Source organism: Podarcis pityusensis (genome assembly GCF_964106645.2).
Source record: "Podarcis pityusensis genome assembly, chromosome: 2".
NCBI lineage: Eukaryota > Metazoa > Chordata > Lepidosauria > Squamata > Lacertidae > Podarcis > Podarcis pityusensis.
Window position 1 is genome coordinate 45145951 of NC_138029.1, and position 14400 is coordinate 45160350.

General features: G+C 41.7%; 1 protein-coding gene across 1 annotated transcript; it reads right to left on the reverse strand.

Moving 5' to 3' along the window:
- Window positions 1-666: 666 nt before the first annotated feature.
- On the reverse strand, window positions 667-13974 carry SLU7 (SLU7 homolog, splicing factor). The gene is made up of 16 exons (XM_080995257.1): window positions 13851-13974; window positions 12247-12420; window positions 10865-11018; window positions 10432-10512; window positions 10088-10252; window positions 9279-9347; window positions 8381-8428; window positions 7586-7717; window positions 7171-7268; window positions 5843-5910; window positions 4834-4973; window positions 3997-4158; window positions 3051-3155; window positions 2867-2938; window positions 1957-2067; window positions 667-1605 (listed from the first exon to the last, which is right to left on the reverse strand). Exons 2-16 carry the CDS (start codon window positions 12408-12410, stop codon window positions 1426-1428), a joined length of 1749 nt encoding a protein of 582 aa, XP_080851383.1. The 5' UTR covers window positions 12411-12420; window positions 13851-13974; the 3' UTR covers window positions 667-1425.
- Between the last annotated feature and the right edge of the window lie 426 nt (window positions 13975-14400).

Below are 14400 nucleotides of genomic sequence, written 5' to 3' on the forward strand. Positions count from 1 at the left end.
CAACAATGCCCCTCTGCTATCATAATAGGAAAAACATCTCTATGGTTTAGGCAGAAGAATGAATAAGTGTTTCTCATTAAAATCCCAGGTTAGTAGGGGGACACTTAAATCTTCCAGGACACTCAGCTAATGACCAGAACAATCACTATTATTGGACAACAAATAACTTCAGGAGACTTGAGTATGAAGTTATGGAATGGTTCCCCTTTGGTTATGGAAGCAGGAGGTTTTTAAGCAGAGGTTGGATGGCCATCTGACATGGATGCTTCAGTTGAGATTCCTGCATTGTAGGGGTTTGGTTCCCTTCCAAAACTACAGTTCTATGTTAAATTCTAGTTTATCAGCAAATATGATTCTATTCATTTAGGGATTCTATTCACTGGGGATTTCTGTCCCACTATTACATTAATGTGTGACATTGTGAGGGGAAGCTGCTACTGTCTTAATCTGAGTGCTATGAAGAACAGACACAGACTGCACCCTCCTTCAAGATGCCTCCACCCTCCATGCCTACAGGTGTACATTTATCTTCCAACTGAGGGCAATACTTCATGCATCTGAAGAAGCAGACTCTGGTTCATGAAGTTATGCCTCTATCCTAATGGTTTGGGATGGGTATTCAAAAGCCTAGCTGTGTCCCAAGGATGCCAGAAAAGGAAGATGATATCTGGTTCATTATCTATTACACTTAGAATCCAGCTCACCTGTGCTGAAAAATGAGCATTTAACGTTATATGCCACAGCTATTGCTGACAACTGTGAGTACAATCCTGTGCTTCCAGCATGCAAGCACGGAGGGTGGGAGGAAAGAAAAGGAACTGGTACTTTAGATGATGGATGCAGAGCAATTGGGGAAGATGTTCTGATAGCTAACTCCCAGAGCAACACTTTTAAGACACACGAGTTACTTGGAAATCTCATCCAATTCTGCTGAGCTGTCTGAGCTTTTAACCAGAAGAATGGTTTCACAAGAGTAGAATTCTGTTAACTTCTGATAAGAATACCCCCCCAACTGTACTGAGTTAATTTATACATAAAAGTAGGTTACAACTGTGTATTTGCCAAGTGGAAAGTACCAAACTCTTGTTCCCTTCAAACAGCAGAAATAGTGACTCCTGCTATTTTTTGTTTGGGGATGTGACACATTCTGAGTGAGAAGAATGTTGCCTTTTTGAATTAATAAACCCACTGGGCATCATAACTGCAACCAGCAGGTTATGGCTGACAAAACATTTGCATTTACAAAGGAAACACAAGATGTAAACTGTACACACTCTTTTTTCAGTTGAAATATTGCCATATTTATATGCCATATTTATATACACATACACAATACAATACAGAAAACTGACAGGTGTTCTACTTGGTGATCAAATATAAAAACAACACCCAAGTCCTGTGGGCTTGCAAGTTCTTTCATAAAAGTTACTGTCCCAGAAACGAGGCCATAGGATCATCTGGCCGCTGGCGCTTCATTCGATAAGCTTCCATTTCCTCCTCTGTTGGTTCTCGGCTTTCATACATGCTGTTATATGGCCTCTTTCTCTCATCTAATTGCATTATTTCTTTCACGTGAAGGAGACGGGCTTCTTCAGCATTCAGTGCCTAAAGGAAAACAAAACACAATCCGTAACTGTGTGACAATATTAGTTTACAGAAGCCAGCAAGATCCAATACAGGGAGTGAGGTTTCATTAAATGATAGGCAGGGATGGAGAGAAATTGTCTGCAGCATTAAGGTGATCATGTGGCATAATGTAGGTTTAGCCCATGGGATTCCAACTGTTGGCTACTGGTCTAAACACCGTCACAAGTATTCACCCAAAAGAGTATGACTAAAAAGTCACCAAGTTGTATTCAACACTTTACATCGGCTAACAAAAGGAATCCATCGGTTTGAAAATTACTAATAAGCAAGAAAAATGCAGCTGGCAGATTATTCTTATTTCAAGCATACCTTCTTTAATTTTTCCTGTTTCTTTCTATCTTCTTCACTATCAGAACCTGTACTCTTCTTGTGCTTTTTCTTCTTTTTCTTCTTCTCCTCTTTTTGTTTTTCCTGATGCATCTGCAGAGGGTGGAAAAAAGCAATAGTATTCGGAGGCAGCCCCACGTATAACAACTTGCAGTAAACGAACCTAGGGACTTTTTGAGACTTTGAAGGGTGAAATGTTACATGGGCTGTGCTTTCTTATTTTGAATAACCACTAGGTGGATCTTGCAGTTAAAGAGAACTATTCCTCTATATCAGTAGTGGGGAACTTCCGGCCCACAAGCCAAATTAGGCCTGGCGGGGGTTTAATTGGGCCCATGGGGCAGTTTCCCTTAAACCACATCCATCTGCTGCACACCAGATGTATGTAACACCAGGTGTGGAGCAAGTAAAGACACAGCTGCAAAGGAACGATTAAAGGGCGCTGCCAATTGTTTCTTGCTAAGCAGGACTTGCATTCGGCACCTTTAAAATTTGATGCCAAATACAAGCTCCGCTGAGATTAGTGTCATTAAAGAACTCCTGATCTGAGCTCCCAAGCGCAACTGATTCCTGCCAAAAGCAGAGGTTTTAATCAGCGTCACTTAGCTGATTGGCACTGACTACAACCCCAGCTGGTATTGGCTGCAGTGACCTTTCTTTGCAGCCTGACTTGAGGTCAAGTTTGTCTGCAAAGAAAAACAACTTCACCTAGTGATGGCAGGTGACTTGCAGTGGGCATGGAGATCTGGCCTGCTGGCTGGATGCAGTTCCCCATTCCTGCTCTACAAACTAAAATTATCTCTCTTCCCCTTGACACACAATAGGTTTTTCTTTTCTTTCTTTCTTTTTTTTTTTTGTAAAGGGAAGCACACAGGAGAAAAAGGCAACCTACCTCCACTAGAGTTCTTTGTTTGGTCACATACTCTTCCTCAGGCACTTCAATGGGCAATTCCTCATCAGCGTTCTGTAGAGAGAATAAATAGGAGAGAAAATAAAATTCAACAGGAGAAACAAGTATTAGCCTGGATTTTTTAAAACTTAGAAGTGGAAAATTTATTTCTTAGGCCAGTTCTTACTGCAATTTCTCTTCCAGCTTCTCCTGTGCAATACGAATACTTTACAAATGAGTAGCAGCATTTGTATCCCCATTTGCCTTCTTTCCAATAGGAACCCCAAATGCACTGCAGGGGGAACAAAAAGAAAAGTAAAATCAGTTACTTTTACCACCATTGGTTGTGTTGATGTAAAGTTATAGAATTATATAAATGTTGTTCAGGATACAACTAAACTTTTGAGAAATATTACTTTCCCTGAAATCATGAAATCTACTTACAGAGGATTTATTAAACTTAAATCTTCAGCCTAGGAAGGATTTGTTGTACTCAGTTCTTGCTTGTTGGCTTCCCAGAGGCATCTGGTTGGCCACTGTGAGAAAAGGCTGCTGGACTAAGGGTTAGAGCAACTGCCCTATGAGGAAAGGCTGCAACATCTGGGGCAACCCAAAGTTCAGCCCTTTTGATGTTTTAGTTTACTTGACTGAGTTTCTGAATATATGCATAATTCTGCTGCCAAAATGGGACATAAAGCGCTTTATTTTTGCTGAACTGCACCCTGAACAGATGTACAGTATCTGCAGATTTTGAAAACTGATTTTTCAAGTTTCCAAGTCAAATATTTGCAAAGTGAAACGATGGGGCTGGATCTAGAGGTCACCCTATGTTAAAGGAAGGTTCCTTCTGCCCACAATAAGCGGAAGGAGGGAAGGCAGCTTTTATTGCTTCTCCCTGCAAAGGAATCATTGTAATAAGTAACTTTTAAAACCAACTGTTTTACAGTGAAGTGGTGACCATGTAAGCACAGGAGAACTCAACTCATACCAATGAACTGCATGCAGGTCAGAATTTGGCTGCTTGCAGCTGAAGGGGAGCACAGCTCAGAATTAATTCTGAGAAGTAGAACCCTTATTCAAAATATAAAGTGCAGCCTTATTTTTAGTAAGGTTTCCTGTTCTTGGTTACTTACTGTGTGGTTGTTGATAGTTACATCTTCCTCATATTTAGAACGAGCAACAGCCTTCTCTTGGCCTTTAATAACTGTTCCATGTCTAGAATATTCCACATAATCTTCCGTCTGAGCAAGCAGCAACTCAGGCGGTGGGGCATCCAGATGTTCTTGTCCTCCGTACTGTTAAGAAATAAAGTTTGGAAAAATCTTTGGCAAAGGATTATCTACAGTTTAACTATACAGTACTTTACTAATCAAGAATCCCTATCTGGATATTGCAGGAAACAACTGTAAGCCACTATGCTATCCTTATATACAGGCAACCCAATTTGTATGGGGTTGTGTTTCTGGTCAGTGGAGCACACCGAAGCCTGTTCTGCCATTTCCCAGGTCTAAAATAACCCGCATGTTGGCAGTTGTGCATCAATTGTATGTGCGCAAAATGGTTGTTGCCTGTCCACTGTGCTCTTTTAAAGAGTTCATGTGCATGTGTATTGAAAGCATTTTCAAATTTCTCTTCAGTAGAATAGAACACACCAACACAAGCAAAACTGCATAAATTTCTAGCAGCAAATGCACAGCAAGGTTAGATTATAAATCCATTTCCACTTCAAAAATCAGATTGGCTTGTGAACCTATTTACTCCTTGTTGTGTGTTGGATTCTTTTAAGGGGCTTAAATGAAGGGTTTTTTTATTTATAAAACCGTACAAATTTATAAAACCTTACAAACTGGCACACAGTTCTGTTCAAAATACGTAATTCAGTAAATCTTGCTTGCTGCATTTCTACTGCTGCATGCAAAAATCCCTGGTTGCCTACAGCTACTAGTCTGGTGCTTAGGAGGCTGATTTACCTTCTCCAGGATGCTTTCTTTCTGCTGCTCCTTGAAGTCTTCTTTTTTCACTTTGAAGGACTTATACAAGAGTTCAAGTTTTGTAGGATCTGCCTGAAGATGAACTTCAGAGCCTTTTTCATAGGCTTCCCAGGCAAACACTTTTAAGGAATTAAGGAGAGAGAATGTTTGCAGTAACTATTTGCTGATATATAGACTAGCTTCAGTGTATAAGCTGGTTTTGCTCTCAATAGGAACCAAATAATTTTGGGGGAAGTGGGGCTAAAGGAAGACAAGGCAAAGGTAAGGTTCTCTCTGTTTTTACTCTTCCCTTCTACTCCCATGAATTATTCTCAGCTTCACAGAGCCAGTTCTAGGAACAGCTGCCATGAATCTCTCTAGGCTTGGCTCTACTGAGCCAGCTTCAAGAACAGCTGGCCTGGAACCCACTTGCTTTGAGCAGAGGGTTCATGGTTTCCAAGGGGCAGAGGAAAGAGAACTGCCTTGGAGAATTATCTAAGGATACAAAGGGGACATTGGGCTTGGAGGACACCTGCATCACTGCAGCCCCCCCCCCCCCATTTTATACCCCATGCTGAAGGGAAGTGAGTGAGCGAGCAAACAAACAAACAAACAAACAAACAAACAGCTACTTCCTTTCAGCCTAACTCTTGCCCTCAGAAGCCTAAGACAACTCACAACTGCATGATGCTCTCTGCAGCCAGTGCTCCTTTGGCAGTATGGAGGCACAAATACACCCCCTAGCACAGTTTGTTTTCCTTTTTTTTGAGGGCAAGAGGAGGTATGCAAGGGGGAACATTGAAAACCCTCAATATTTCTCTAAAATTTTTTTTTTTGGGGGGGGGGCGGTTTCCTCTGAATAAGGACCCTTTCCCTCTATTTGCCCAAAATTGAAACTCCCCTGAAGATTAAACTGAGAATAGTTCCTTCCGCTGTCAAAAGCAGGTTTCATTAAGTAGTAGTAGATGGCGCAACTGAAGGAAACACGTCTGGCAGATTCAGTACTTACGCTGAGTTTGCGCCATTGAAATGGTAGCCCCCGTGTAACGAACGAAGTTGTCACCTGCATAACTGACCCTGGAAGGAAAGACCTTGTAAGTAACCAGGATGCACAGGAAATATGAGTGGTTTTACATTACAAAATGAGTTCTCTCTTCTTTGTTAGGACACTTTCATTGAAAGGAGCCATTCCCATGTTTGCAAAGATGTGCTTCATCCCCGCAAGTCCCCGCACCACCCCCAAAAGCAACATAAGTGATGAGCTCTGCCATAGATCTGTAAAATCCAGCCTGCTTCTTGCATCTCTGAGGAGACTGCACGCACCAGCTTTTCAGGCAATATGCTTGTAGTCAGAGCAATCATCCATTATCAAAATGCAGTATGAGAAACAACTTTCAGATTAAAACCACATACAAGAAAGGAATGTACTGCGACCCTCCTGCAACAGAGCTTTCTTACACAGCATCTGGGGCCCACATTTGTTGGTGACTTACAAGCCAGCCTCTATTTATGCTCACCACCAACCCTCTCCCATCCCCATGAAAGTCCTCCCAAGTGTGCTGTTGGTCTTAGAGGCAGGGGTTTCTCTCACCAGTCCTGAGCTGTAGATAACAAATCACACAAGAGATTTCAGGTCTTTTGCTTTCCCCAAACTGCAACTCAAAAGAGAAAACCATGACTATCACTGAACCTTCTGGCTATATACAGAAGGCTTGAAAGGAAAGCATGGTCTCATCTCAAGCTTGGCTATGGTAACAAGCAGCATGAGAGACTCAGGTCATTTTTTATTTACTCCTTACTCCAGCACAAAGTAAAGCTTGGAGGAAAGAGATATAAGCTTTTGGGTATCAGTCCCCCCCAGAAACTCAAGAGCACTTGCCCCTAGTGGGATAGAACATGGATATGTGAATGTCTGTGCAGCATTTAGCTATTCTACTAAATAAAGGGGGACTAATCATTCAACAGAATAATTAATTTCAACCAAATGATTAGGGGCAATGGAGATGTCAAATCCAATTTCTTTCCAATTTCTTTCTGTGAAATCCAACAGTGTTTCTTCACCAGTGGAATGGATATTGTTGGTAGAACAGATTCACCCCCCCCCCACTTGCATGCCCTAAAACCTGGTTTGGGAAACCTCTGGCAGATAGGGAAAAGGGAGGTCCATTCATGTGGTTTTGGATCCCACCCAGGAAATCCCCAGTATCAAATTAGTACTAAAGAAAGCTTTTCTCAACTTCCACTGTCATGTACGGGTTTCACCGGTACCCAAATATTAATGTTTGAAAGGATGCACAAGACATTTAAATTACCCAAGCAAGTTAGTTTCAAACTTACTCATCTGGATTCTTTCCGGCATTGGCATATGGATTCTCTCTCATCGCTCTGGTTTTAGGATCATAGTATGCAGAATTGGGATCAAGATTCCGCAAGTACTGAAAAGACATGAGAATACAGACTTGAAGCTTCAGTGCAGGTAACAGAGCCAACCATCCCTTGAAGATCTCTTAATGCCAACTCGTCAATGCAGCTAATCAAATCCTCATTTTATTTTAAGTTAAATGGATTTCTTAATGTCACTAAGCAATTAATTTTCAGTTAAGGATGAGAAATCTAAAAGAGACTATTGGTTGCATATATTAATTAATAAAGCTTGATGAAGGCAAGAAGAATGTTGTGTACTTTTCTTAATCCACCAGTAAAACACAGACAACAGCTACACAATGACAAGGCTTAATGTGAATCTGCTTACTTTAGCGATATCCTCCCGAATACGCAGGTTTCGGACTGTAATACGCCTTTTGGAGTCAAAATTCTGTCCAGGCATATCGATGTCATCTGCATATTTGTCTTCATCTTCATCTTCACTGTTATGATCTCTTTCCTGAAAACATAGCAAGATTATTCAAAAGAGCAGTAGGTGTAGAACTCATTTGCACAATTAATCTAAAATGCAAAGACCTTTAAGCTATTTTAAAAATTCACACAATTTTATTAGTGCTCTGTAAATAATTTTTTTTTAAATAAGAGTCCTATATGTTTTAATTTATTAGGATCTAAGTGAGGTTAGATTTGCCAAAGTCTATTTCATCCTTGCAGGACAGGTCACTTAGATCCAGAAACAGGTGCGAAACATCCCTCTAGTTGGTCCATGCTACTCAAGCAGCACAGAGAGCTGAAAGGGCAGCTGATTAATGTTGTTGTCTCTAAGCAAAAATGCTTAAAAACAACAACCTCCCTTATTTTCATAAAGTGATGCTGATTATCAGAGGTACCTGGTTGGGGTGGGAAAAGAGGTGGACCCCTCCCCCAATTTTTCACATTTCCTTTTAACAGTAATAGTTTCTGGTCCATCATATATGATGGCAGGTGATTAATAGGTGGGTGGTTCCAAGCACCTATCAAAATGGCCCACAGAAGTAGGTTCAGTTCTAGATTTGGTCCTTTAGCGTGATCCAGTTGCCCACCTCATAGTACACCAAGTCATTTTCTGTGAAAAAACAATTCTCTCTCCTGTATCTTGTGAATTTTTTAAAATATTCTTTACCATTTGTGAATTTGGTTCCTCTTCTCCCCATCTATGTCGCGGGGAGTTCTGCGGCAAGGAAAAGTAGCATTAGCACAGTATATAAGCTCCATTTTGTATTTTAGTTTTAAATTTCAAAATTTTTTTTTTAAAGTGTAAGACTGAAATTAACTTTATTGAGGAAGTTGAAAGAAAATACCCTGAAATGGCTCTGGTTTCCTCCCAGTTCAAAAGAAGCTTTAGTATTAAAAGTAGGGTTTATACTGCCGCCTAGTGAAGAAATTCAGTATCTTCTGCAAAATGAAGGGCACGCCCAAATGAGTAAGCACTCTCGTTGGTTTGTTCATAGCAAAAGCTTTAGGCTTAAGGTAGATTTAAGCCTGATCTAGCGGGACGGGGTGAGCTCCCGAGGCTCGGTCCCTGCTCTTGCCAACCTAGCAGTTCGAAAGCACATCAAAAGTGCAAGTAGATAAATAGGTACTGCTCTGGCAGGAAGGTAAACGGTGTTTCCGTGCGCTGCTCTGGTTCGCCAGAAGCGGCTTAGTCATGCTGGCCACATGACCCGGAAGCTGTACGCTGGCTCCCTCAGCCAATAAAGCGAGATGAGCACCACAACCCCCGAGTCGGCCACAACTGGACCTAATGGTCAGGGGTCCCTTTATCCTTAGTGCTTATTTGTGCCCTCAGCAGCATCCTATACCTTTAACTTTAATAGCAGAGGTGACATGTGAGAAAGGAGGACACGCATCCCTTGTGATAAAACACCAGGGTACTAATGTTTTGCTACCAGTATGAGTTTGACCAAACTGGGGGAGCCAGTGGAAGACAGAAGTGCCTGGCGTGCTCTGGTCCATGTGGTCACGAAGAGTTGGACACGACTAAAGGACTAAACAACAACTAATGTTTTCAGTTCACTTACCACTTGCTCCGTCAGCTTTCCTGAAGCCAGCTCCTCCTGGAGCTTCTGCACTTTCAGTGAGCGTTTAGCCTGTTAAAATGAAAGCAGGATTACTTCTCACATTGGACTGAAAGTTTCCACAACCACTTCATTCATCATGCAAACATCCATCTTGTTTAATTAAAATTAAATCTGTCTAGTTCAGTACTAAAATTCAGTATGAACACTTTTCCAAAACTTCTTTTGCAGCCATTTGGTAAGTTAAACTTTTAAAACTTTTTTGGGGGTTTTTGGATTTTGGGTTGGGGTGTTTGGAATTCAAGGACTTGGTGTTGGGGAGGGGTTTGCAAGAATCTGGAAGCTTGTGTGTTTTTTTTTTCTGCATTTTTATGATTTTTTGTGACCATTGGGCCACTCTGCTGTTTTTTTAAAAAAAAATTCTGGGTTTGAATTTCTGTGTGGTGGGTGGCTGGGGGAACAGATGAGGAGGGGTTTGCAAGAATCTGGAAGCTTGTGTGGTTTTTTTCTGAATTTTTATGATTTTTATTGTTCCTTCAATTTTTGAATTTATTGTTCCTTCAATTTTTGAAATGCTCTTTACAGTATGTGTGACTTTAAAGAGCACTTAATAAACTCTTGTTGTACCAAATTTGGCTTTGTTTGGACTTTTTTTGACCATAGGAACGCATTAATTGAATTTCAATGCATTCCTATGGGATTTCGTGCTTCGCAAGACGAAAAATTCGCTAGATGAAAGAACTCGCGGAACGAATTAATTTCGTCTTGCGAGGCACCACTGTAAAAGAAAAAAAACACACCACCCTACTTACTAAATCAACCTTGGCGTATTCTTCTACAATCTTCATATGCTCCTCTGGATTATAGCCATTCCAACGGTCTCTTTTTCCATCATAGTCAAACATCAGCTGTGGTTGCATGTGCTCATCTGGTGCAATGTTGGTTCCTGTGAATTTGGCTCCAACCTTTCTAGGTCTCTGCAGGGAAGGAATTAGGTCACAACCTTAGCATTGCTCCTGTTCTTCAGAAAAGGAACTGGCCACATTATTATTCATTTTTTGGATCATAGAGCTTGGGAAAATTAATTTTTCAGGATGTTAGCAAGATTCACAGTTAATTTTATCCAATTTCATGTAAAAATAATAATAGTGCTTACCTCTAAGCAATCTTTCTTCTTGTGTGTAAGGGCACCACAGTTCTCACATGCTCCTTTGCGGTACTTGGTTGCATGAGAATTCTGAGCAAAAAACAAAAACAAATGACAACTTCCTATCAACAGCACACCTACTTCCCTCCAGTCAGCCTCGATCAGAATATAGTTGGCCCCATTTGACTGCAAAAGAAACAGATCTACAACACAATTAATTTTATCTGTAATGATAATTGCAGAGAACTTGATCCTTAGCTTGAAGTGTACCCCTGCAAGTCAACTACTGTAAAACTATCCCAGAACATCTGATACTCAGAAAGATGACAAACTATCGCTGAACTCAATCTTTTGAATGCCAGTAATAAAAAATAAAGGACAGCAAACTTATTAGGATTTATTTACATTCTAGAGTGCCAGCATTCCCATCATGGTGACCTACCTCTTTGACTCCTCGCTTATACCATTCCCCTAGAAATGTAAATTCTTGTTGCTTCTCTGGCTGAGGTCTCTGATGCTTTAGTGTAGGCCTTTTTGAAGGATCTATATACCATGGGACTGAGGAAATGTACTGAGGAATATGAGGGTTGATGTCTCTGTAATAAATAGAAAAAACACACATTGAAGTGGGAGTAAGCCCCATTGAACATACTGGGAATTACTTCTGAATAAATATGGTTGTGTTATGGTTGCATTGTTGAACAAGTAAATGTTACAGATATCCACAAAATAATGTTGTGAATGCTTTGTGACTGGGTAAGATGGACCTTAAGTCAGTAAGGGTTCCCATGTTGAGCTAGAGATCAAGGAGACTTCTAAGTGGAAACAGTTAGGATCATTTCATTATTTATTTTTATTATGTTCCGACATTTATATGCTGCCTTTTCTCTGTCATGGAACCTGACACCCAGCTGAACTCAACTGAGACATGAATCCAAGTACATAGACTCAGACCCACAGAAGGGACGACAACAGAATCCCCAATTCAGTGCTTTTTGAAAGACTTTAAAAAATAGATTGTTAATTTCAAGTACAAGGGTACCTCTGGTTACGAACTTAATTCATTCCGGAGGTGTGTTCTTAACCTGAAACCGTTCTTAACCTGAGGTACCACTTTAGCTAATGGGACCTCCTCCTGCTGCTGCCGCCACATGATTTCTGTTCTCATCCTGGGGCAAAGTTCTTAACCCGAGGTACTATTTCCGGGTTAGTGGAGTCTGTAACCCGAAGTGTTTGTAACCCGAGGTACTACTGTAACAAAACATACCCATACAAGGAAAACAGAGCTTAGCAGCTGTGCAGAAAAGAGAGAAAATAGTGGCAGATGGTAGTATGTTTTAGATGTTCCAATAAAGGCAATCAAAGTGTCTCTCCATAAGGGTCCATGAGTCAATGGAGGGTCAAAACCATGTTCGATTGTCTTAACAATACTGTAAAAGGATACGATGTTATATAGGAAGTGTGAGTCTTTTCCCCTCCCAGATCGATATTCCGAGCATTGAGCTTTGGCCCTTCCTTTTTGCTTAATTTTTTTTGTTAAAACCTCACATTTCAAGATTTCAATCCCTTCCAATTGCCTGCCCCACTCTGGAAAGGTTAGGAAAAGACTAGACAGGCTGAAGGCAGGAATAAACCATACATTTCAGTTCATTCATTTCATTACCCACTGGCTATAGAAATTCAAGCAAGATGAAAGAAATTCCTTCAAGGTACATACCTCCTAACTTCAAAAAAATAAAACAACAGAAAGTCATAAAAGAAGTGCAACTTTGAAGGAAATACAAGGGAACTGCTAGCAGATATGAAGGGATACACAAGACTTACTTTCCCTCTTCATCTACTTCTGCTGGTGCATTGCCCAGTTTTCTCTGTTCTTCCAATTCCTTTTTCTTCCTCCAATCCTCCCTGGTCATCTTCTTAGGCTCTTCTAAGCCATTTGACCCTCCAGGAGGGTTAGCAGCTATCGTTTCCATACTACCAGATTCCATGATCTTTTACCTACAAATAAGAATGCAGGTTTATCAGCCACAGAAATAGATCCAACACTGTTTTAATACATGTCCTTATGAATGATCTCAAACTGTTAACTATAGTCAGTATTTTGCATGTATTAATTCTCCCATTGACCCTTCACTGGTGTTCTTATAGTAATTGGAGCCAGGCCACAGCCATCAGAAAAAGTAGCTACCATATGAAATATAACACCATTCTCTCTCTGAGAGATAACAGAAACAGAAGCAGCTGGGATTAGTGTGACAATGCACAAGCTCGCCATGAATCCAAGAAATGATTAAAAAACCGTAACATGCAGAGATAGTGTCATATCATAACCGCACTCTGCTTAACACCATCCTAACTCAAGACAGATTATAATACCTCTTCAAACCCCACCAATGTTACTGTTAAATAAGCCGCCTCCTAGAAGTTTTGTTGTTGTTTAGTCGTGTCCGACTCTTCGTTACCCCATGGACCAGAGCACGCCAGGCACTTCTGTCTTCCACTGCCTCCCGCAGTTTGGTCAAACTCATGCTGGTAGCTTCGAGCTCCTATAAGTTACCACCTCCTATAAATTAGGTGAACATGAAACCAAAAGCTAGCTAGCCTTTCTGATGCTTTGGGAGTTATAAGCCTCCCAGCTATTTTCTCCAGTCCTTCTGTGGCTGCATAGATCCCTAGAAGACTCCTCTAGCAGGATTTAGTCACTGATGTTTGTATCTTTATGAACCATTCTCAACGAGTTAGCATTATTAGTCATAGCAGTACATAACTATGTTTATGTGGGTTCCCCTCCCTCTCATTAGTAACAGTTTAATGAGAACACCTCAGCTACGACCTGCTTAGCCATCATAGCAAAAGAACATCTATCTGATCTAAGCATCTGGAAGCAAGCAAACAATTTCAAGCACAGTTAATGTACTGATCAATCAGCCTGGCAACTGGAATTGTGCGTTTAACGGAGAGATGCTGTAAGTGGGGGAGGAGGGCGGTAGGCTAGAGCAGGAGCTCACTATACGGTCGGCCCCAGTTTTAACACCACCCCCAACCACAAGGACTTCAAAAAGCCGAAAAGCACAAAAAGTCCTTTTTACGACCCTCTTGTGTTTCCCGCGACAAATACGTAGCTGAAACAGGTAAACCAAATAAACCTCCAGAGAAGGTCCTGAGGAGAGGCCTAGCGGGCCTTTGTTTACTCCTCTGTGTGAAAACGCAGAATGTACCGAAACCCAAAGGGAAGAGGAGAAACAGCAGCTACCACGGAGGCTCTGGGGATTTTAACCGCCCAGGGAGACACAGTATCCCGAGGACGTGCTCCGTATAAACAAACACAACTTTCAGGACATTGGAAACGCCTTCTGCTGTCCTATTGGGGAAGTAAAGTCTGCTCCGCCGGGTAACACTCGCAGGGCAGCCACAAAATCCAGCCTTACCGAAGTTGCCAGCCCCGACAGCTGCCGTTTCTACGCCACAGGCTTCTCGGAACCGAGCAGGCCTCACTTCCGCTTTGCTTCCGCTTCCCACAATGCAGCGCGCCGCTCCATCCGCCTTCCTCTTAAAGGGGCACCGCCCTGATTCCAAAGGCATCTCGTCCTCCGCCCGGTCCTACCAAGGCAGCCCGATCCCCACGTGCATTTAATCGGGGTTAAGTCCCACTGACTCCAGGGCGCTTTGCTTTCGGTGCGCGTCTTAATTAGAATCCCGAGGGTCGAAAGCCAGTCCACTAGGGGTTTTGGTCCGGCTACAGTCCTGTAAGGGCAGTAGAAGGAAGCCCCACTAGAACAAAGCAGTCCTCCTGGACAGGACTGCTGCAGTGACTGTATGTATGAGCTTCCTTGCACTAGATGGGACTCCTGTGCCTTTAGCATTGTGGTTGGCTTCAATCTTTATATGGCTGCCCACTTATTTGGGAGTAAATCCCAGTACAATGAGACTCCGGAAAAGTATTAGGACTAGCATTGCAAGCCTTTAAGCCCTCTTTGT

Excerpts from the sequence above, each read along its gene's own strand:
- SLU7 (XM_080995257.1), bottom strand. The coding sequence starts at position 12,410 with ATGGAATCTGGTAGTATGGAAACGATAGCTGCTAACCCTCCTGGAGGG. Across the intron at positions 5,911-7,170 it reads GCCGGAAAGAATCCAGATGA|GGTCAGTTATGCAGGTGACA; the intron begins GTAAGTTTGAAA and ends CTTTCCTTCCAG. Across the intron at positions 4,159-4,833 it reads AAGAAAGCATCCTGGAGAAG|TACGGAGGACAAGAACATCT; the intron begins GTAAATCAGCCT and ends ATTTCTTAACAG.